Here is a 24849-nt window from a genome sequence, read left to right as displayed (position 1 = left end):
TATTTTGGTGAGTGATTTTTTGTATTTATTAGTTTTATATATCTAAGCATGTTAATTAAGTAAATAGTTATATATGCGTGTATAATGTGTACGATATTTTTGTAAAATGGACTGGAATGTATTGATCTGTTTTGCTTTGACATCTTGTTTACAAGTGCGTTCTTGCATCAGCTGATTCTTTGATTTATGTAGGTCGAAGGAAAATCTACCACTGTTCCTTTATTAATTTTAATTAATGTACTCTAGTATTTTATTATAATTTTTAATGCGTGAATTCATATAGTTTCATTCCTAAAATCGTGTAAATTAACGGGTTTTTGTTTATTTCGGATGTTAAACTACGTCTTATATAATTGGTATTTCAAGGTAAACAAGTCATGGCCATTGTTCGTGGTGAATCAAGTTTTTTGCTCGAGTTTTGTATGAAATTTTTTGGTACCTGGTTTTTGGAATTATATTACTCGACTATTATATTTTTGTTTGAGAATCTCTTGTTATTCGTTTTGTAAACGTCTGTATTTATCAATCTATTATAAATCTGTAATATTTTATCCAACTAGTGGTGGATGGCATCTTGTCTTAAGGCAAGTTGCTGGAACTTCTAATATTGTATTTAAAATTTTGATTTTTTTAACAATTTTCAAAATTCGAAAACACTTAAAAAATCTAAAAAAATCGACCTTTTGCAATTTCTTGACAATTTTGACTTCATTTTGGAATTTTTAGAAGATATAGATGTTTTTCAAAATTTTGAAGCCACTGGAAACTACCTTACTTATAAACAAATCATTTTCGTTGACGAAATTGCACCATTTTTTTAAAATTTATTGACAATTTGACTTTTCTGGAAATTTTGAATTTTTTAAAACATTTTGATATTTTTTCAAATTTTGAATCTACTGAAATCTTTACTCAAAATAAATCAATTTTCTCTAACAAAATTGCACTAATTTTTGGCAATTTTGGAAATGTTCAATTTTTCGAAAATTTTATTTTTTCAAAATTTTGAAACTTCTGTACACCACCTTTCCTAAAAACAAATCAATTTTCACTGACAAAATCGCACAAATTTTAGGAAATTTATTGACATTTTTTTGGAAATGTTAAAATTTTTAGAAAATTTTGATTTTTTTCAAAATTTTGATACCACTGGACACTACCTTACTTACAAACAAATCATTTTCATTGACAAAATAGCACTAATTTTTTGAAATTTATTGGCCATTTTGATTTTTTGGAAATGTTAAATGGTTTTTAGAAAATTTTGATATTTTTTCAAATTTGAAACTACTGAAACTCACCTTTACTAAAAACAAATCAATTTTCACTGACAAAATTGCACTATTTTTTGGAAATTTATTGTCAATTTTGACATTTTCTGAAAATTAATTAAAAAATTATTAGAAAATTCATTTATTTTTAAAATATTGAGACCACTGGACTCCACCTTCCTTAAAACAAATCATTTTCACTTACAAAATTGCACTTTTTTGAAAAAAAAATTAAAAACATTAGTTACATTTTATAACTTTGTTTCATTAGCATTAATAAAATATAATTATAAATAATAGTTACCATGACATTTATCAAAATACTAATTTCTACGAGTCCAACTTCATATATTGATATTTCAACTTAATAGAAACATATTTCAATTATTTAAAATTAGTCATATAGAAATCAATATTTTGATCAATTGATATTGGAAGCAAATTTCCAATTGTTTCCTGTGTTTTAAAAACCATCATACATTTCTTAAACATCTATCAATAACATCCATAAAGACTTTAGATTGAATATAAATATTTGGATATCTGCAATTGTTTTATTGCAAACAAACGCCTGTGTAGAAAATGTTACATTCCTTTAGTAGATAATAATAATAATGAGATAATAAGAATTGTAATTAGATTTTCATGATTCAAAATATAATTAGATCGTCTTAAAGCCCTGAAATTAAAAACACCCACAGCCTTAAATTTTCACCCCATAATGTTGTAATTGAAAAAAAGTTCATATATTCATAAATCAATAACGCAACTAATAAATACCTCATAAATTAGATTAATTTCATATTCAATATTTTTTTTTGATAGATAGCCTAAAAAGGTAATGTGCTAATTGTGATCTTATATAATTTTTTTATTTAAAATGTGGATTTTAATGTGGATTTTAATGTGGAATTCAGTTACTGACTAAACATAATTACTCAACAAAAATTTCATATTCGTGAACAAATAATTTATGAATATGTAAATTTAAGGTTCATATGTAACTTTGCATAGGTATACATTTTCACCCTCAGTGCACAAAAACAGCTCGCAATTACTAAATTCATTTTAAATATAAAAATATACATTATCATTATTCAGAAATATGAATCATTGCCCGCAGGCGTTATAAACATATGCTGGTATCATTTTTATTTTTATTTTTCATATCTTATTACAAGTCTTTATGATTCATAAAAACGATGAGAACGATTTAATGGAATCTAAAACATCTGTCCAGAGAAAAAGTGACTGATGATTTGCAAAACGATGACTGAATTATAAAAATAATGAATAAAATATATGAATTATTTTTTTTATTGATTTGTAAGTTGTCAGTGACAATTTACCTTAAGGCAAGTTGCAGCAATTTTCCGATACGTAATTTAATAACTGAGATTCAGCTATTTAGGTAAAATCTTTAACAGTTTATTTCGAAAATAAAATTTTCGTTTTCACTAAAATTTAATCAATGCGGTTACCAATCGATATCTTTCAAACATGCTTATAATATCTGTATAAATTAAATTATAAATTAATTTTAAAACATTAAGTCAGACTCCTTATCTTTTGTTTTGGCAATCATTCTCACCATAAGAGTATTCATATATATTTTATTTCATATACAACCTGATATAAATGTTTTGAATTCAATTCGCCGAAAATTGATAATCATGTGATACACGTCTCGCCTTCTCCAGTTTTATCTTGTATAATCAAACAAAAAATGAATCATCGGTATAAATTTACAATATAAAATAACTGTTATATGAGACTTGAATGATAAGTGTGAAATTGAGAGCTATTTGTATGATATTTTATATTCATCTATATTTATTTGGTCTCTTGGTATGTAATTATATTCCTATCTATTCCTGTTCATAAAAATTTCTAGTCGAATATTAACTTTTAAAGTATTTATTGTGGAAAACGATGAAAAATTGAATTTGTTACGGATTTTACTTTATTACTGAATTACTTGTCTGCATAAATTTTTTTTTACGATTTTCCTTTGCTACAGTTACTGTAAATTTTCACATTAAATCATAAATATGTAATTATATTCCTAAATTTGTTCATCAAGATTTACAGTCGAATATTAACATTAAAAGTATTTATTTTGGAAAACGATGCAAAATTCAATTTTTACGGATTTTACTTAATTGCATATTAAATTGAAATTTTCAGTATAAATCAGTTTAACGTGCAATTTGTTTTATCGAACCGATTATATGCAAAGAAATTTATGTAAATTTAAATTGTGCAACATATCATCGGTATTTCCCAGTATACATAAAAAATCGTACAAATATTTATTCAACTGGTGTTAAATACTCGTAAATTACCGAGAAAATGGATAAAAATATATATATTCTAAATCATACATTTTAAAGTTCAATTAACTTTAAGGTCACAGTTCTCTATAAAAAAAAACTGTTTGAATTAAATTCATCAACTTATCATTCAATGATTGAAAGAAAAATTGTTACATGATTTACAAATTGATATTTCACATTTTCTGTTACATTTAGTTTTAAATATAAATGTTAATTTTTGTAGTTTTTTGAATTCGAAAAGAACTCCCTTGATTTATTCTAGTACTTACTTTATATATTTCTATATACTGTAATATTTATTATTGTTGCATATAAAATCATTAATTACATTTGTTTTTTTTTTGTTTTACTTATCGTTATACTAAATTTTAAATTCTGGCCATCAAAAATCATTCCAATTTTTTATAATTCATAATAAAATTAAGCATAAACTTTATTTTCCTTAATCGAAATATTTTTTTTATTATATTGTTCAATGTATGTATGTATGTATGTATGTAATTATTTATGTCTAACGAATCACTACTAATATAATCACACCTTTTCATACATCACAATTTATATATTATTACATATAAAAGCATCATAAAAATAATTTATTCTGCACGACTGCTTTATAATAAAATTGTATTCAATGTCGTCGTATATTGTGACATTTTTTATATTAAAAAAATGTGTGAACAATAATTTATTGTTAAACATGCAATTTTTATATTTTACAAAAAAACATGTTTTGGGAGCATTCAATTTGTCAAGTCGGCGTTTTAAATTTAATTGTGCTGAATAAGTTGAACTAAATTAAATGATGAATAAAAATAGATCAGGTTGAATCATATTTTTTGTGGAACAGATTTAGTTGCAATTTGTTCATTGCCTAGTTTACTTTTATTATACTGAGAAGTAGTTGGTATGATTCTTTTATCTAGTTTTAGTCACCATCAAATCTAGCTCGAATTTGATGGAATAATTAAGAATACATAAAATTGAATGAATTTCTTTATATAATTTCTTGTTAATTTTTTCAGGATTTTCAAAATGAAGTTGCTAGTATTATTTTTAACATTGGTCGCCTGCAGTAGCGCCGTATCCTTCTTTGATTTGGTGAAGGAAGAATGGAGTTCATTCAAGGTAAAACAAATTTATTAATACTATCTGTCTAAGTTTATAATGATGAAAGCAATTCTTGATTACTGCGAATCAATAAGCCACATATTACTATTTTTTTGTTCTCTTATCTCAATAGCAATTAGAACATTACGTCCTATAAGCTGTTGGGCTGAAACTTTTCTTTACATCGTATTTTTAGATGGTAACCCAATGATTACCATATCAAATCATCTATAGTTAATCCATCCATTTTTGATAATAATTTTATTATTGAAATTTATCTAATAGCGCTTACTTTTTATTAGACCAATGCCTGATTAAGGGCTATTTTCACTTGGAAACATGTTGCTATCTAAATAATAATTAAATTTATCATTTTTTATGAGCATATAACTACCGTTTTTTTAAACTAAATTAAGCTTTCATAATATTATTTAGCATTTGCTGAAGAGTGCTCTCGTACATAATTGTAATTCTATTTTTTTTAAATATATCTGTATTTTCCTTAAGCCATCTATTATGATCCAATCGATCAATTGTTACTATTATAATTATTTTTTTACTATATAATGGTTATCTCCACGTCATTTGTTTCTAATGCAATTTCCTGGTTATATTTGCAGAATCTCGTCCATCCTTGACGCTGATGGATGACATTTTGTTTCTTATCTCTAAATTCCGTACTACGCATTTTTACAATATTTGAACCAGAGATCAACATTTTATCTCCATGTAATAATTTATGCGCTATTATATTCAAAGTATCATTTATATACATTGGTGGTAAAACTCTCTTTGGCAAATGATAATTGAACTTCATAATTTGTATATTCTTGTATAATATAATTATGAGTTATCTTAATATCTGAGATTTTATTTTTGGTGATAACTAAACGCAAAATTAGGTACTTGCTGTTGTAAATATTTATAAGGTGATCATACGTCTTGTTTTGGCTAGGACAATCTTGGATTTCCACCTTGTGTCCCGGGGTTGTCTAAAAGCAACGTTGCCTTTGATTTAGATTTTTTGTTTTGGATTGTCCCCAAAACGTACTAGGTAAATTAACAAAAACTATGAAAACAAACAAGTGCTAATTTTTTTCCTTCTGGCTTTATTTTAACCAAGTTTAGATCAGATAGATAAGCATTACAAGAATATTGTGTTTGGTGTTTCAAGGGAAAATTGAGGTTTTTGATCTAAATATTTAAATATTCGCACATCGCAAATCACCAGCCTTCTATGAATTGTATCCTTCTATGAATTCGTTTTATATTTGTTTTATCTAACTTTTATAATTTGCTCCATATCATAGTTTAACGACTCGTTTGCACTCATTTGATATAATTACATGTCACAAATGCGTAGTTAGATCTCTGAATTCGTTTGAACTTTGTTCTAAAATGATAAGACATTACCAAGTGAAAAGAAAATGACCGATAAATAAGGAAATCAAATAAACGACTTCATTATTATAGTACTATCTTATACAAATAATTATCCTCAGATTGTGATTCTGGTTCAAACTGCTTTTCTTTGTAAAGGGACACCGATATATGCGGAAATTTAAAGATAACTGAATTGTTGTGACCCCTTGTTTGACCCCGGGATAAAGAAATACAATGTAAAATATATACTTATTTAAGTATAATTGGTTTAGCAACCTTTGTTTGCCCAGTAAATAAATGAGGAGTTTAAATGCGATCGTCATATTTTTGTTAAGGGTCCATTCAATATGCAAGTTTATTAATTGCAATCTTCACACCAAATTTTTTTGAATAGCTTTCTCTTAAAATAGCTTCAATTAGAGTGAATTTAAAAATTCTTATCTTTTGCTAAAGAGCCTAACAGTTAGCTAGTAAAACATTATTTTTTTTAGTAAAATCTTTACAAAAAATCGGATTCAATGTGCATTTGTGCAATAGTCATTTTCGGCCATCCATTGGTGATTTAGAGTTATTTTATTTGTAAACATTTATTTTGCCAATTAAAATTGTACAGGAAAACAATCAACCAAGTTGAATTAAACATTTCCAAATTTTAAGAAAAAACATTGCTTTTATCTTTCCTTGGAATTCTGCTAGTCCAAAATATTTGCAGAAAATCGCCTAATTATTTCGAAATCCAAATACAATTTTTATATTTCACTTATCCCTTATCTCTGACGAACGTGAATCTTCGCAATTTATTTACAAATAAACAAAATGACGAAAAATCACTCAATAATATTATCTTTTTGTTGTGATTATTTTTTTTGGACACGAGCTGCGAATTGATTTCGACTTTTTTTTTTTTTTTGAGAGGTCATTGAGATAAAACAGATGGAACACATGTTTTTTGTTGACATGGATATGTGATAAATATTTTGGTAAATTGGGTCAACATACTGGATAATTCAAACAGGACTATAAAGTTTCTAACTTCTTGAGCCAAATATACAAATTAAATTTTTTTAGAATAATTATATACCTTCACGAAATAAATTTGTAGAATAATTAATTGTGTTGACTAGATTTATATCCACTTTCTATTTTTACTAATTTCATTACAAATGTTAACTGCATTTCTAAGAATATGAAATCTGATACAAAATTTGCATTTTTTAGAGATGATAAAATATTTCTGAGTACGAGGTTACCTTCATATTTTATGAATCGATTATTATTTTTTGCTAAATTCTTTCATAATTTATTTTGAACCAATTTTAAATCAAGTGTATGTCGAATGTTTATTATCAATACACGTGCTCCAATATTTCTGTTTACGTTCGTATTTTTTTTCTTTTGCAAAATCGGTCATTTGTAATCGCAACTAATTAGCAAAATGCGCAGATATTTGATATCGTTAAATTATTTAGAAATACAACTTCAAATTGCGTCACACAGTTATTATGAACAAATAACTTAGTTAAAATCCAACCAAGAAAATTATACTACCAGATACATCTTAGCTGTTATCTTATGTAATTTTATCACATGCAATGTTTTTTTTTATTTTAAGTAATTATTTTAATACATAAGCTTGTTGTTCTAACCACAAGTTTTAGGTTCCATTAACGTCTTGGACAGCTTGATATCAAACTTTGAAAATAATCGATCTGAATACGATTTTAAGTAATACACTTTAAATAAGTTTAATAAGCAAAATCTGGTAAGAACCTAGTAAGAAGTTGAACAGAATATAATGAGAACCATATAAAATAATCAAATAAGATTTTTACCAGGATCTTATTGATTTCACTGGCTCGATTCTTACACGTTCGAAGTTCTTGATAGATTCTTCGTAGATGCTTATTAGGTTCGTTAGATTCTATTTTAATTCCAAATTGATTAAAACTGGAATTTAAAATATTACAAAATAATTACATACTAAAATACCATTCCAAATGAATCCAACTAAATTATTACTGGATTCTAGTTAACTTGATACCTAGTTTTCAAATTTCAAAATATTTATATTCTTTTCTTTTACAGTTGGCCCACAAGAAGCGCTATGAAAGTGAAACCGAAGAAAAGTTCCGTCTCAAGATCTTCATGGAAAACAAACACAAAGTTGCAAAACATAACCAACGATATGAAATGGGTTTGGAATCTTACAAACAACGTATCAACAAATATGCTGATATGTTGCACCATGAATTCGTCCAGACTTTGAATGGATTCAACAAGACCAGGTAAGATAATGGACCTTTTTATTTCATCGAACTTTTTTAACTTACTTTACCAGAATCATGATAATAAGTTTTTTCTTCCGGGTCAGAACCAGAGCTCTCAATTTTTTACAAAATTGAACATTTTGTTGCTAAAATGGTAACCAAAATGGACCAATTAATAAAATCATTTCTTAGTTTTCTGTATTATTGTTGGGATAAAAATCAGAACACTATGATGGTGAAAACTTATAAAACCAGACCAGATATAAGAACTAAGATTTTTATTGATATTTTACATTTATCTCTGTAAGACAAATAGATAAAGAACCAATCAGGTATTAATTTCTTGTATATGATTTATATAATTAATAATTATTTTTCTTAGATCGAATGCCATTCGTCTGGGTGGAGTCGAAAAATTGCGTGGAGCAACTTTCATCTCTCCTGCCAATGTAGAGTTGCCAAAACATGTTGACTGGCGTGAAAAAGGAGCAGTCACACCTGTCAAGGATCAAGGACATTGTGGATCTTGCTGGAGTTTCTCAGCGGTAATTATAATGATATTTTTAGACAATCTAGAAACAAACTAATATTGATTTACATAATCTTTTCTTTAAAAGATTTCATCTTATTTTATTATCATTCAATTTGTTTAATTTCTATCATTGTTCTTTTTAGACTGGTGCTTTAGAAGGCCAACATTTCCGTCAAACTGGTAAATTGGTTTCCTTGTCTGAACAAAATTTGGTTGATTGCTCTACTCCTTACGGAAACAACGGTTGCAATGGTGGTTTGATGGATGCTGCTTTCCAATACATCAAGGAAAATCATGGAATCGATACCGAAAAATCTTACCCATATGAAGGTAATAAGATAATGAACCGATTCTGCCACATAACAGATCAAAGTTATGGCAAGGCTATGTTATGGAGAACTTTCCATGCTAATACTGACTAACATTGATAAAAGACATGTGGTTTCTGTGCATCCAGGCATTTTTCTAGGAAACCTAACCTAAAAACAGCACAAATAAAAAAAAAATGATGTTAGATAAGTGTGTTTCTGACTCAGCTTCATAACATATGTGTGACGTTGCAATTCATATGTAAAATGTCTGAATGCACAGCAAATGCATGACATTTTTACTGTATTCAGTATGATTCAGTAGCATAATGTATGGAATTTGGAGCCTAACATTGCCTTGCTATAATATTGGTCTGTTGTGCAGCAGAATCGGCCTCTAAATCTATTTTTGTAACATAAAATAGATGTAACTAGAATAGTAGATTGATAGTAGCTTCTTTTTAGCACATTTTGCTTTTAAAATTTATTTGTTAGATATTGTTTACTAAAAAAAATTATCCAGTGTTACAATTTTAATTCAATTGTTTCTTTCCTTAGGTATGGATGACAAATGCCGTTACAAACCCAAGAACTCTGGAGCTACTGATGAAGGTTACGTAGACATTGAATCAGGAAGTGAACGTAAATTGATGGAAGCTATTGCTACTGTTGGACCTGTCTCCATTGCCATTGATGCTTCTCACCAATCCTTCCAATTCTACTCAGAAGGTGTCTACTTCGACCCTGAATGTGATAGCGAACAATTGGACCATGGTGTAAGTAACAAATTAAAAACTACATTAAATAATTGTGATTTATTTATTTTTTTTTATTTTTTTCTTTTTTTTTTTGATTTATTTTTCATAGCAATAAGATATACAAAGTACATAGATTTATATTTATGGTAATTTATTTTTTTAGGTTTTGGCTGTTGGTTACGGTACCGATGAAGACGGCAACGATTACTGGTTGGTTAAGAACTCTTGGGGCGAGAGCTGGGGAGACAAGGGATACATCCGTATGGCTCGTAACAAGGAAAACCATTGTGGAGTTGCTACCCAGGCCAGCTACCCTCTCGTTTAAACATAAGTTTATTTTTATCTCGTAAATGAATTTTATATTAACTATTGATGATGGTTGGAGGAATGAATGCTAGTGAACAAATGTGGTTTTTATGACTTATAAGCCTTGGCTTGTAGTTTATAAAAATCTGAATAACTTACCATGATATTATTTTAAATTTTAAGGGCTTATAATTTAATCATTTATATATTGTTTGTGATAGCTAAATATTTCATGCTTTGAATGTTTTTTTATTCATACAAGATGTTTGATAAATTATAGTATGTAGTGTATAGGTTATTCTTAATTCTTAAGTCTTGTGATTACATGAAATTTTATCTACAAAGATTTATATAAATACACTTTTTATAGAAAAACAAATTTTTTATAATATTGATCCTTTCCTCATTTCCCAATCAACTATAAAAAATTGATGTATTTGATATACTATATAATTAAAAAAAAAATCAATTTATATATTTTCTTGATTGAAATTTTATGTTGGCTTCAAAGAGCAAATTAATAAGACTGCTGTGACTGAAATTTACACAAATTTGTAGAAAATATTGTAATTATTGATAAGGTTTCAAGAACAAGTTGAAGTGTTCTTAAGAACTCTAAAAATAAAAAGCAAAAGAAAAATGCAAGCCACATTAAAGGCACTTTTAACAAGTTAAAAATGCAAATGAGCTGAATGAATCAACTGAATTTGAATTTTATATTTGTGTTCAGTTAATAATCAAGTCCAGTTTAAAATTGAATTTTATATAAAAGTTATAAGTACTTAATTACCTAATCGCTTACCAGTTTTTGGTTTTACTTTTTGATACAGAATTACAGTTTATAAATTAATTCTGAGAAAAAAGCTGAAAATTAAAATTTTAATAATAAAAATGTACAATTTTACAATGAAAAAGTTCATATTCAAAGAAAATAATATTAAATAAAATTTTTAAGAATTTTTCTTTATTTTATGTGCAAAGCATGTGAATATCAATTTTAATCTACAAAAATATAGATAAGATATCATAGCATGCTGTGATATCTTATAAATCATATTATATATAAATAGAATTCATGTTATATATATATATATATATATATATAATATAAAATTTTGTGATATGAGTGGAATGAATATTAAATGTTAAATATGAACAATACAACACTCAGATTTTTAACACACTTCGTGTGTACACAAAATGTGTGTTAAATATCTGAGTGTTGTATTGTTCATATTTATTATATAAATTGATATATATATATATATATATATATATATAATTTTATACACAAATTTACTACTGAACATTATGTGCAGACATAACAGGATATAAAAATATTGTTCAATCATAAAAATGCGAGTGCAAACCAAATAATTCTTGCAATTTTAATACAAAATATTGAGTAATATTTTCATAACCATTTAGAACTGCATTTACATCAGTCTTGTAAATAAATATGATACATTAAAATAATTCTCGAAGTCTCGAAGATATTTGCAGCCACAACAGGTCACAAGGACATAGTTCAATCGCAAAACAGGCAAGTGCAATGGTATACAAATTGATATAACAAAGCAAAAAATGCTTGCATGTTTTTCAAAACGTATTGATCTATGTACTTCTAACCACTTGGGACTACATTATAAAATATCGTCTGATGATCTTCTTGCCATAATGATGGATTCTGAAAATTTTCAAAATTACAAGTAGATACAACAAACTAAAATACTGATTAATTTTAATAATAAAAAATAAAAAATACTACTTACAATATGAGGTCTTGGAACAACTCTCTCAAATTCTGATACAATATGTATGTGGAAATGGCATATCGTGTATTTATAGGACTGTTTTAGTGATAAGGATTGATAAGGGCAGATAAAATGTGCCGTGTGCACTTATCATTCGATTTTAGAAGAAGGGGCGGAGCCAGTGGCGGCGTTTGGCCATATTAGTGGCGTATGGAAATATATTTTGAAAAGAAATTTGAAATATCGTCCGAGAAATATTTGGAAATTCCACGTATTAGTCTTATAAAGTTCTAACTAGGATCTGATTGGATTCGTACCAGGATCTCATTAGATTTTATTAGATCATTACCAAAATCTAATTAGAATCTTTAGCATACTGTAAAATCTTACCAGTTGATATTTAAAATAAAGATAAAATTAAATTTTGGTATTTTTGTAAATATTTGTTTGAAAGCAATTGCACTCTTTTTATATGAGAGTTTTCACTTGAAACTATTCAATTTCATTTACCTTTGTAGAATAAATTATTTCAAAACAATTTTTTTATCCTAGTATGCATGGGCGAAAAAAAACAAAAACAAACAATGTAAATTATTTTTGAAATATATTTAGCGTTATTATTTAGTTAGTGTTAGGAGTGGAGTGCGGTGTGGGTATGTCTAATTATAGGCCTAAGTTGTAGGGTCCAAAATCCTAAAATTTATACATACCCCATTCGGTTCTAATATTTATTTGGCTGAGGTACAAATTAAAATGGAAAACAACAATTTTAATGAAAGCAATGTTTGGGAGAACCCAAACAGACATGGTGAAGTTTTGGAGGAACAAAATCGAGAAACGGACTATATGGAGGAAGGTTCAGGGGATGTCGATAGAGTTGATGAAGAAGATGGAGATCAAAAAAAATCTGGCAGTATTTTGAAATCTGAACGAATTGCTGTAAGTGAAGACAATAATGAATATTATATCCTTAAGTAAAACACGAAACAATTAAAATATACCCTGAATTTTTATTTTAAGGCTAGTAGAAAAAGAAAACATGGAGAAACTCAGGTTTCATTATTTTCCAGCAAAGAAGAGCCTGAAACTGTTGAGACAGGTACTAAAATTTTTGCCAAACAGAATGTACCCCTCAAAACTATTTTTTTTTATTTTTTTCAGAAGGCAGACACAGCAGTTTGAGGGCAAGAATGTCTGCAGAGCAGAGATCATCATTAATCAGATCGGTTTCTAGAATACAATCTACCTCAAGTAAGTTGAATAAAAGTAGATTAATATTTTAAGGTAATATTTCGACTAGTTGCGTAATTTCGACTAGTTTTATTAAAAAAAATCAAGATAATCGAACTGTGAACATCACACGTTCTGTATGGGATTTTGTGCGATATTTCTTATCAATTTTGATAAGATATAGGTAAATCGATGGACGTTATTTACTTTGTAATATGTCGAAACAATTTTTTATATAACTATGTGCACTAAATTTGTTTGATAAAAATATTCTAGACGTTGACTAAAATTGATAAAAAATAAAACATACGTTACGTTTGGAAAAATATGATGATACGATTTGAAAAAAAAAATCGTTGGAAAGATATTTGGGAATTGCGCTGATTTGTTTTTTATGATTAACTAGATGACCCAACAGACGTTGTCCTGTACTTATGTTTACAATTCAAAAGTTCCAATTTTTTTTAATAACCTATACTGATATTTACCATCAATTAGTTAAAAATTATTATGATTTTTTAGGTTTAAGGTTTTAAAAAATTGGATTCGCTAATTTTATGTTTTCTGGACGTTTCAAGCCATTCTGAATTGAATCATAATAATTTAAGATTTAATTTAAGGTTGTCAAATATCTCCCTTCCGCCTTTTTGTATTATAAACCAAGAGCAAAAAAGCGGAAGGGAGATATTTGACAACCTAATACTACAGTCTACACCCAAATGTATATGCATCCACCCATATGGATCTTAAATGTACAACTGCTTTAAATAAAATGATGAGTATTTGCGAAGTTCTTTTGAAAAAAAAATGAAATTACACCACTGACAAGGATGTCATTCCCCTGGGAAATGGCAAAGGAGTCTAAATTATTTTCACTTTTGAACTTGAGAGTAAGATAAATCTAATTTTAAAATATATTACGAATTGGAGCACAGTAAAAAAATTCAGACCCAAAACGCTCCATTGACTTGAGTAAATATTCCGTATCCGATTGCAAAAATGTGAAAATACTAACGTTTGTATGTGAAAAAAAAGGGTTGTTTTTAGGGTTTTTCCGGCAATTATTCAATTTTTTTCGCCGTAAGAACCATCCTTGGACTTCAACGAACATTTTAAAAAAAGAATTGGCCAAATTCGTCCAGGAGTTGTTGAGTTATACGCTTACCAATAGATTTAACGATTCATTTTTATATTATAGATTTACGTGTTTGCAAAGAGATTCTACTTTGAATCTGACTTGAATTTATTTAGACTCTGTATAGTTTTTATTTAAACTCCAAATTGATCCTAAATACCCTAAGTAGCTTCCAATCAGGTTCTAACTAGTTTCTCTTAAGATTCATGTCAAATTCTCATAAGATTACCTAGTAGATTATTATAAGATTCTCACTAGTATCCAATTAGATTCTCATCGGGTCTTATTCGATTTTTATTGAATTTTATTGAAAGATTTTCTTTCAATTTAATAGCACATATGATGTTATTGCTTAGTGGTTTCTGATCAGGTTATAACAAGCATCTCATGAGCTTATTACCAGATTCTTATAAGATTACTTACTAGACTTTTATAAGATTCTCAACATAATCTTATTGGATTCTTACCAGTTTCTCGCAAGAATGTGCTACTGAGTTCTTGCTACATTTTTATTTGATTTTACTAGATTCTTGTAAATCTTGCTACATTTTTATTTGATTTTACTAGATTCTTTATGGGATTACTAGATTGTTATTGGATTCATACCATACTCTTATTCGATTCTAACTTCAACTTGATTTTTAGTTGCCAGAGATTTTCTTTCAATTTAATTGCACTAAATTTTATGACGTATTATCCTTTATAAGTTACCGAACGACGCAAATCGACAATAAGCACCCTAAGCACCCTCGGCATGTCCTCCGACGGAGACGGAGTCTCCAAGCTTGGAAGGGCCATAAGTGCGGCGACCATCAAATCCAGAATTGGTACAAGTATTTCGTCGGAAAGTGTGGTGGGATCAGTTGGCAAATCCAGTGGCTCGTCTAAGGGTCACAAGGTGCCGTATTTTGTATTGGACGAGGGCGAAACGCTCGCCGAAGTCCAGAGCACTGCTGAGAGCACTAGAAGTAAGATAATTGATAATTCATTGATTACTTTTGTAATTCAGTTTATATTTCAATTGCCTTTTATTTTTAGCTAAAAAGTCCATAAAACTGAGCCAAAAGGCGAGCACTTTGGCAACTCGTTACACTGGGGAAATGGTTGGCGACTTTAGAGTGCGTCTGACGCCTACAACTGATTTCCGTCAGTACTTGGCAGCTCCCCAATTACCTTACGAGAACACCAGCGTGTCCAGCATGGGTTCGATTGACGAGGAGAGACCTTCTGAGGTAGTAAATCATTATTGAAGTAAACCTTCTTTAGACGTATAAATCCGTACAAATGCAACGGAAGTACGTTACGGCAGATAAGATAAGAGTCGAGTGCCAATGATTTGTTATTCGCTCTCGATGATGTCATTTCTATACGGGTCGATTGTGATTAGTCGTCGCGTATGTGAATAGAATTCTGTCGTTGTATGCGTACAGATATCAACAAGGAAATCGGCATAGATAAATAAACATTTTAAAGTTACATCGTAGTACAAATCTCGATTTAATGAAAAATGCCTGAATCAGAACAATATCTTACACTGTCTCCCGTAAATAATTATAATTAAAATAATAAAATAAATGCAGCATTTGCGCCGTGTATGAAACATAGGTTTATTGAAATAATTTCTATATTATTCGTAGATTCTATAAATCTTTGTTATTGAAGTGATTGAAATGGAAAATATTTTTTAGGCAAAACAGATATTACAGCTGTTCAAAGAATGAGATTAAATCGTCAACGAAAAAGTAAAAAAATACCATCAGTCGATGAATGTATGTTAATTTTAATTACATGAAGTTCTTCAAACACAATTATTACATGATGAGTGATAAGTTACGAAAACATTATTTGTTTAGGCGTTGTTTAAAATAATCCACTGTGTGAACGAATATTATAGAATGTATTAATCAGCAATTACTTCATTTCTCTAATGGTGGAGGTTCATTTCTAAATCCTAATTATAATGACAAACTGATCATGTCATATTTGAAGTATGACTTTAATTACATTTTAAAATATTATACACATTTTTAATGCTATTATTCAGTGCTGGATTTACACTAGGGGCTATTGTAAAGGGCGGCAAATATTCTAGGACGGCAAAATTTGAAAAGTGAGAAAAAAATTCGATATAATAAAGTTAACCAATTTAATAACAATTGTATTTCAAGAAATATAACTAACAAAACATAATACGGCAATTTGGCAACTAGAGAGATTCGTAATCGAGCTGAAAGTTCAAAAAAAATATATTCTTCAGATCTTATCCTAAGGGAAGTTAAAAAGTTCGTCGAATGTGCCTGATTGTTAGAACAAATAGGAAATTTTGTTATATTATTGAATTCCCGTAGGGTAAGTTATAATACATAATACCATAAAAAATCGAAAATGCAAATTTTTGCATATCTTTAAAGCGTTTCAAAACCTTCTGATCATTTTGGCATATCTTACAATTGGAAAAAATCGATGTATGTGTTTGTGTGTTCGGATACAAATTATCGTCGACTATTTTGGGAACACAGTTCAAACGATTTGAATAATTCAAAAAACATTCGGTTTGGTTTAATGCGGTAAGATGTGCTGATTATATTTTGATCGTTTCGAAGATACGGTGCAAAATGTACCAAAAATAGTAATTAATCTTTATTAATAATTAGTCTTTAAAATAACGGAGCATCCGATTTGAACGAAGAACTATAGTTAAATTAAATTAATAACATTTTTGGGAAGGTAGGTTTATCGTTTTCGAAAATCCAATAGAACAAAGTAAACAAAAATGCCAACAAAAAACATTTTTTTAAAAAGTCAAACCTTCAAAAATTTCAAGATTCTAAAAAATCTAATAAATCTACTAATAAGCAATATTCATAATTGTTATATGATGTTTTATTTATTTTTACTTAAATGCCATCTTGCACAGTAGCAAATAAGTTTTACTTCAATCGCGTGTGATCCTTAGGCGCACTCTTCTTTTTGTTTAATATAATCTTTAATTATAAGATTATCTGCTAAGTATTAGATGTCTTTAACACTATCTATCTAATGCTGCCTTTGTACTATTAAATTTTTCATTGTCCTTTACTCATTTAGGAAATATCTGGCGACTTCAAAGTTTCAAAAGTAGCTTATCAGGATGAAAAAGACGATGTCTTGTTCGAGGATATATTTGTATCGCCTGAAACAGAGAAACAAACTGAATATTCAGGGGAAAGCATTGGTGAAGAAAGCGATGTCTCTTCAGAATCTATTGATCAGGAACAGTGTATTGAAACCATTAAAAGTTAGTTTTATGAAGCAAAGATATTTATATTATATTTTATTTATAGAAGCGTTACTATATATTTTTATTTTCAGATGTTTTCAGCGAGAAATTTTTCGATGACGCCGCGAAACAGAAGATTTTTGCCAGAGGTACATTATTTTTTCATGCTACTTCTAAGATATTATGAATATTTATTGAGTTTCTATTTTTGTCAGTATTCAAACTATTTAAATTGGAGCAAGAAGCAGCAGAACGTGCTGCCTTGTTGCAACAAAGAGGCACCATTGACAGAGAAAAAGTTAAAAACCAAATTCACATGATGAGGTTGGAGAGGACTAAATTGCGAAAAATCAATTTGCTGCTGCAACGAAGAATATCTAACTATGTAGCTGCGGATAAGGTTAGATATTTTTATCAAAATTTGTTTTTCTCATCCTAAAAAATCCGAATCGCTAATTTTATGTTTTTTCGATGTTTCAAGCCATTCTGAATCGAATGAGACCAACATTTGGAAAAAGTATATGTGTGTGTGCGTGTGCGTGTGCGTGAACAGATTTTTTGCCGTGAATCGACGTTTTCTTAAAACGCGCCTGAACCGATTTCAGAAATTTAAAAGTCTTGATGTATTTCAATGAGGACTATCGTTTGTCAGTTTTGTGCGACGATCGGCCGAGCCATTTCTTTGAAAATTGGAAAAAAGTGTTAAACTTTTCATTCACATTTAAGCTCATACTACAAATCGATTATAAAAAATCAGAAAATGTTTAAAAGATATTAGTTGGGAATGATACTGATCAGTTTTAGGTGAAAATCTACCGAGCCGTTTTCTTGTAATTAACTGTTGAAAAAAATTTAAGCCGATTTTTATGAAACTTTATTTGGCGTTATATATCATGGTCTTACAAAATTTGCTGAAATATTAATGCCTTACGATAAGTAGTTTAATTTTAAAAATGTATCAAAGTTTGAGAAAATGAGTGGTTTTTTTTGACGTTTGTTAAAATTAACATTAGACGAGTTAATTGGTATAACGATAAAGTGTCTGTTTCGTGTTAATGATGTGTAATAAATCCACTCGGAATACTTCTAATCACTCATATATTAATTTGTTTATTATTAATTAAGTCGATTATTTACACATATCAGGAAGTTTATGTAACTTGCCTCAAGGAAAAATACCAATACAAACTTGTTTTTTCTGTTTTTAGTTGGATCAGGATATCCGGATTATAAGACGCAAACGACCGTTGGGAATATTCACTTTGGACAAGAACAAATTGTATAAGGATAAATTGCAAAAGTATTTGAAGAATGAGATTTATTATTACCTTATGCTATTTTACCTTTATCATGTGTCTTTTAATACCAGGTTTGGGGAGTTGTTGACCAGTTGGAAAACGGAGCATCGTCTGATGACCAGAAGGACTCGCGCCCTTCAGGAGGACTGTGACAACGCGAGCGAACATTTTGCTAAAGAATTGGTGGTGTACGAGAAGAGACTTAGGGAAGTCGGGGTTGGCCTAATTAGGGCTCGGAATGCTCAACCGTTGCAGGAAAAGGTAGAGATTGATTGAAATTTAAAGCTGTTGACTAACAAACTTATATTAACTTCCCGTAGGGTAGTTTTAGTAATGGGCCGAAAATCGAAAATGAAAATTTTTGCATTTCTCAACGTTTTGAAGGTTTCTCAATATTTTGACATACCTCAAAAAACTAATAGATATGTGTGTGTGTGTGTTTTGTATGTCCGCATTTTTTTGTCCACGTTTTCGGGCGCACGGATTTACCGATTTGAATGGTTTATAAAACATTCGATTTCTATTGATAGGGAGATGTGTTGATTAGTTTTTGGCGAAGGCAGGTCCAGCCGTTACGGAGATACAGAGCAAAGAGTGCAGAAAATACAAATCGAGTTTTTGAGGGTACGGAGTATCGGATTTGAATGATCTAAAAACATTCAATTTGTAATGATTGAGAGAAGTGGTTATTAGTTTTTGGCAAAGGCAGGCCCAGACATTTCGAAGATACAGAGCTAAATGAGCAAAAAATGGCAGTTTTTGGATGATCTAAAAAACTTTCTCCTATATTGACAAAACAATTACTTTTGAGGATAAAACATTATTACATCTTTGTTTTTATTTTCCATAAAATATTTTTGTAATTTTGGATTAAAAATTAAAAAAATGACCCAGGCTAAGCACAGTCTAAGCGCCACTCTGGCACAAATGTTTAGCCAAGTACGTTTAGACTGTTTAAGTACTGGAGCACTTTTTCAATTTTGTGAAAACCATTGAAAAATGTGAAAATGACGCCAAGCTAAGCACAGTATAAGTGAAAATGTTGCACAGAATTATTTGCAAGTGCGCTTAGACTGTGACTATACAGGAGCACTTTTTCACTTGTGTAAATTGGGCAACTATTTTTTTGAAATTGAACTTGAAAAGAAATGACGATTGTTAATATTCTGGAAATAGATAAATTGATTTATGATTTACATTTGATTTGCTCAGATATAACAAGATAGCAAAAATAATTAAAGTTACAGTATTTGTAATAATATATATTTGAAAGCGTTTAAAATTTTTCGATTATTTCATTACGGTACGGGAAGTTCCAGCAATTTGCCTTAAGGCACGATGCCACACACCACTAGTTTTTTTTTAATTTCAGGTCGTGGATCGTTATCTAAGAAGACAACGACTCAAATTGCATGAATTGTCGGCGCAGCGCCTTCGTCTGCTGAAGGTTCTGAGGGCCCTCAAGCAAGCCGAGGACTATTGGAAAACTTTTTCTGTAATTGATCCGTCTAAGCCAAAAGAAAGATCTATTATGGTATATGAAAAGCTCTTGGCTATGAAGCAGCATCGAGCAGAAAAATTAGAAGGTAATAGTAAAACATAAGTTTCTCCCTTTTGAAGCTTCCAATAATTTTTGATTCTACAAGTTTTTTTTTCCTAGATCGTAAATCGGAAATCCAGGCCCTGGATGAAAAGTGCCGCGGCATAGCGGTGGCCTTGGCCCATGTGCGAGAAAAAGCCCATGCCGTCAAATATGATGTCCTGTACAGTACTGAAATGCTGCAAGGATATGAGGAAGACGCTGCCTGGGTAATGAAATTAAAAATAATTTTTAATGTACAGGTTTAATGTAATTATCTAAATTTTTAGATCCGCTTATTAACAAACAGTAGCAAGATGGCACGTGATCGTTTAAAAAGAGAAATTGAGAAGAAGAAAATGCAGTGCGGTTTGATGCTGCGTCCGGATTTGCTGAAGGACATGATGAAGATTGTTGAGAAAGTAAGAAATCGTAGACAAAAAATTGTATCCACACATACGTACTCACACACACATTCATTTTTTGTAAGGTATGCGAAAATGTACAGAAACCCCTGAAACATAAAAAAATATATAAAAATTTTATGTTTCGATTTTTTGAGATTGCTATAACTTACTTTACGGTCAATAGTTATAAATTTAAATGTACCTTTCCATTGTATTTCATTATTTTTCTTTCCAGGTGGAGGAACGAAAAATCGAGCTAGAAAAGCAGAAAGAATTGCATCAGAAAGAGCACGAGCAATTGGTGAGAATAAGGGAAAAAATACACGAACGCAGTAAAAGTAGAGATATTTTAAGGGAACCTTTCAAGATTTATTGATTGTTAAAGAATTTGATGTTTTGTAGGGTTGAGAATGAAGCACAATTGCTAATGGGTCACTTATATGTGAACTATATATTTTATGACCTCTGAAAACATAAAGTGGTAAAAAAATATTAAAAATATATTTTTTATAAAAAATATTATTTGGGTCACGTATATGTGAAATATATATTTTATGACCTTTGAAAACAAATGGTAAAAAAATATTAAAAATATATTTTTATAAAAAAAATATTAAAAATATATTTTTATATAAAAAATATTAGTTTGATTTTAGTTGTTTGATAAGCTAATTAAGTGCTTAATTATTTTATTGAAACTTTTTGACATATAAAGGTAGAATTTGTGGTCTAAAGTTAATTATGAAGAAAGTTCTGCAGAATTTTATATAATTTCTAAAAGCAAAAAAAGATTCATAGTTTAGAAAAATAAAAAGTTTTGCACTCATTGTCAACATTTTTAGTAAACAAAATTGTTTCATTGTATGTTTCATTTTTTTTGTATTTTTGTATTTTTTTGCTCATATCAATTTTGTAAATAAGACATTAAAGTCTTGATTAACAAAAATAAATTGTAACAAAAAAAAATTGTATAATGTTTTCCAAAAATAATTTAAAAGACCCGAATTTTTAACAAACATAAAGTTACCTTAATATGGGCTGTTACTAATTATGAAATAAGACACTAAATATGTGTCAAATATTAAAATTATACATGTTTATTTGCATATTTTACATTTAAATATTAACAAAGAGAAGAAAAACCATATTTTGAAAAAGAACATAATTACTTATTCAAATATCAACGGTTTTTTGTAATTCGTTGACAACTTCATGTTATTTTACAAAATTCTATTGTGCAATTGTGTTCAACTGTCAAGAGCTGTCAAAATCTATTTCAAGATCTTTTGATCGAATCAATTATTTAAAACGTAGATAAACGATAGTAGCATTTCTGGTGTTTTTAACTAATTCTTTTAGTTTAATTTTAAAATTCAATAATTTGATTTATATTTAAATATCTAGTTCATAAGTTTGCACTACATGATAACACTTGCAAAATTGGTTTTCAATCCTCCACTTGACTGCTGAAAATAGCAAAAACAATCATGAGTTACATAAAAAGTGTACAATTAGGAAAATCGGAAGATATTACAGTATTTCCAGAAGATCGGTTACCGATTTGTTGGCACGATAAAACTAGAATTAATGCTCTCTTTGCACCATTTCGTCCAAAAAATGTAAACCCAGAAGATTGGGAATCTAAATTGCAATTTTGGTCGAGTTTAATTAAGAAATGGTGCGATATTAAAGGCTGTGCAAACTTTACAATGGTTGAATTGAAAAAGATATATGTGGAAAATAAAAGAAGTCCGGCTTGTTTGGAGACCGTTATTCAAGAAATGTACAAGTAAGGAGTAATTGAATCATCTTTATGCTATCTATCTTTATTTTATTTTATTAAATGTTTAGTTATTATTTTTAATGGTTGTATAATATTTACAGATCTGGAGAAATCACAATGGCTTCGATGTTTTATGAAGCACCAACAGCAGATTGGGGCAATTGGGCAGTTAATTCAGTCGCTAAAACACTGAGATGGTCTTTTAACACAATTAGATCATCTTTATTTAACCCACCAATTGAAGAAGATACTATTTATATCGTTTTAGAAAATGCAAGGGTAATAATTGTTTTATTTGTAAAATTACATACTTATATTATGTAATACATATTTATGAGTCATTTTTTTATTTTTAAGAAAAATGGTGATGAACTTCTAAGAAAGCTGAAAGCTTATCGAAATCCAATCTTTAATAAAGGATTGATATCACTGCAAACAGCGCAGGATTGTGGTAGGCAAATGAAATTATCAGAAGAAGGAACATTAATAGCTTTGCATCAACTTTATGTATTAAAAAAAATTTATATAAAGACAATATCTGATAAAATTAATTCTAATTCAAAGTGTGACACCATCATCAAACTTCCAGGTAATTTAATAAATGTTTTATATTAAAAAATTAATGAGATTCATACAAAATGTATTAATAAATAATTTTTAATTTATTTTCAGATGGTTCTGGAGTGTGTAGTGATATAACTCCTGTAGATATAGGTATATATACATTACAACAGAATGAAAAATATTTAATGGACTCGATTAATAATTTGGAAGAACAAAAAGAATTATTAAGGCTTGAAGCGAAAAAGTATTTAGAAACTAAGAAAAACAATATGGCAAAGAATTGTTTGAAACGTAAACGCCAATTAGATGCTTCTATTGGTACGTATTTTATTTAATTAGTATTTTATATACAAGTGTGTTAACAAATTTCATATTTTAGAAAAAAGGATGCAAACACTTGATAATATACAAGGTTTATTAACCAGAATACAAGATTCACAATCGGACGGTCAAATTTTCGATAGCTATCAAAGTGGACTGGCAGCTTTAAAAGACACAATGAAGGAATTAAAACTCAACTCAGACTTTGTTCAAGATACTATGGCTAATCTGCAAGACGTAAGTTCACCTTAAACATGGACTTGTTAACAAACACTTTATTAACTATCAATTATTTTTTATCAATTATTATCAATTATTTATCAATTTTTTGCAGACTCTTGAGGAGTGTGATGAGATCCAATCCGACATGTCTAATTTGAAAGTAGACGATACTGATATTGGAGAACTTGAAAACGAGTTAGAAGATTTATTAAAAGAAACAAAACCAGAAAAACCAGAAGTTAAAGAGATTGCAGCTGATAAAAAACCTATGATATATCCTAAACTTGAAGACAATTTGGATGATGATGCTTTGAATGATATGCTTTCAAAGTTGCCAAAGATACCTGAAAAATTGTCACCAAAAAAACAAGAAATTGAACAAAAGATATCGAATTAAAAGTTAATTTGGGAATTTTAAACAAGTGCCTTTATTTTGCTCAAACTGTGATTATATAAGAAAATTTTATACTCTTAGGAATTACTTTTGTGTATCTTCATCTACTATCCAATGAATATGACTGTCTCTGGTTTAGACGGTAAATCTGGTGGATCAATGAAGTGTTTTGGTGATATATACATATCTATTGGATATTCTAATGGAAATTGTGCTCGCAGACCTACTTCTTCTGCAAATAATTGTTTTTTTTAATCATTATTGATATTTAATCTTAATTATATGGAATATGGAATATAAAAGGTTTTATCAATTATATTTTTATATTAAATAAGCATCTCACATTACATAATTATATTTTTGCTGTAAGTAGTAAGTATAAATTTTAAAAGTTTTTTATGTTACAATCAAATTAAACATGATTCATCTATATGATCTGATATAAATAATTATAAACTCAAGTGTAATTTATTTTATACCTGAACTTGTTCTGGGAACCCGATTTGTTGGCTTAACTTCAATTTCAATTGGATTTAGCCAAGGATTGTATGAAGTTCTTATATTACCCTTTTCAATGTGCCTTCGTTCAACGGCAGGGATTTTAATTTGGTCTCGCCATTTGGCAAGTTCTT

General features: G+C 28.8%; 3 protein-coding genes across 4 annotated transcripts; all 3 read left to right on the top strand.

Moving 5' to 3' along the window:
* Positions 1-96: 96 nt before the first annotated feature.
* On the top strand, positions 97-10478 carry LOC113385716 (cathepsin L1-like). Its single transcript, XM_026623554.1, has 7 exons — positions 97-101; positions 4633-4735; positions 8186-8385; positions 8750-8912; positions 9043-9229; positions 9766-9983; positions 10129-10478. Exons 2-7 carry the CDS (start codon positions 4643-4645, stop codon positions 10288-10290), a joined length of 1023 nt encoding a protein of 340 aa, XP_026479339.1. The 5' UTR covers positions 97-101; positions 4633-4642; the 3' UTR covers positions 10291-10478.
* Positions 10479-17968: 7490 nt separating this feature from the next.
* Positions 17969-21309, top strand: LOC113386557 (coiled-coil domain-containing protein 96-like). The gene is made up of 7 exons (XM_026624335.1): positions 17969-18049; positions 18858-18949; positions 19019-19208; positions 20320-20533; positions 20608-20756; positions 20817-20948; positions 21169-21309. The coding sequence occupies exons 1-7, from the start codon at positions 17969-17971 to the stop codon at positions 21307-21309; spliced, it is 999 nt and encodes a 332-aa protein (XP_026480120.1).
* A 944-nt stretch (positions 21310-22253) lies between these two features.
* On the top strand, positions 22254-24503 carry LOC113385076 (charged multivesicular body protein 7). 2 transcript variants are annotated; one of them, XM_026622882.1, is made up of 7 exons: positions 22254-22722; positions 22818-22995; positions 23074-23305; positions 23389-23598; positions 23660-23838; positions 23936-24222; positions 24299-24503. In XM_026622882.1, the coding sequence occupies exons 1-6, from the start codon at positions 22421-22423 to the stop codon at positions 24218-24220; spliced, it is 1386 nt and encodes a 461-aa protein (XP_026478667.1). In that variant the 5' UTR covers positions 22254-22420; the 3' UTR covers positions 24221-24222; positions 24299-24503. The 2 variants fall into 2 exon arrangements, with proteins under 2 accessions (XP_026478667.1, XP_026478666.1); XM_026622881.1 differs by having other exon boundaries at positions 23936-24503.
* The last annotated feature ends 346 nt before the right edge of the window (positions 24504-24849 follow it).

This window comes from Ctenocephalides felis, unplaced genomic scaffold (genome assembly GCF_003426905.1).
Source record: "Ctenocephalides felis isolate EL2017-DRISC unplaced genomic scaffold, ASM342690v1 CF-g0.4_SCAFFOLD_03571, whole genome shotgun sequence".
NCBI lineage: Eukaryota > Metazoa > Arthropoda > Insecta > Siphonaptera > Pulicidae > Ctenocephalides > Ctenocephalides felis.
The sequence above is the reverse complement of the archived record's forward strand: the minus strand, read 5'-3'. Positions and strand labels throughout refer to the sequence as shown.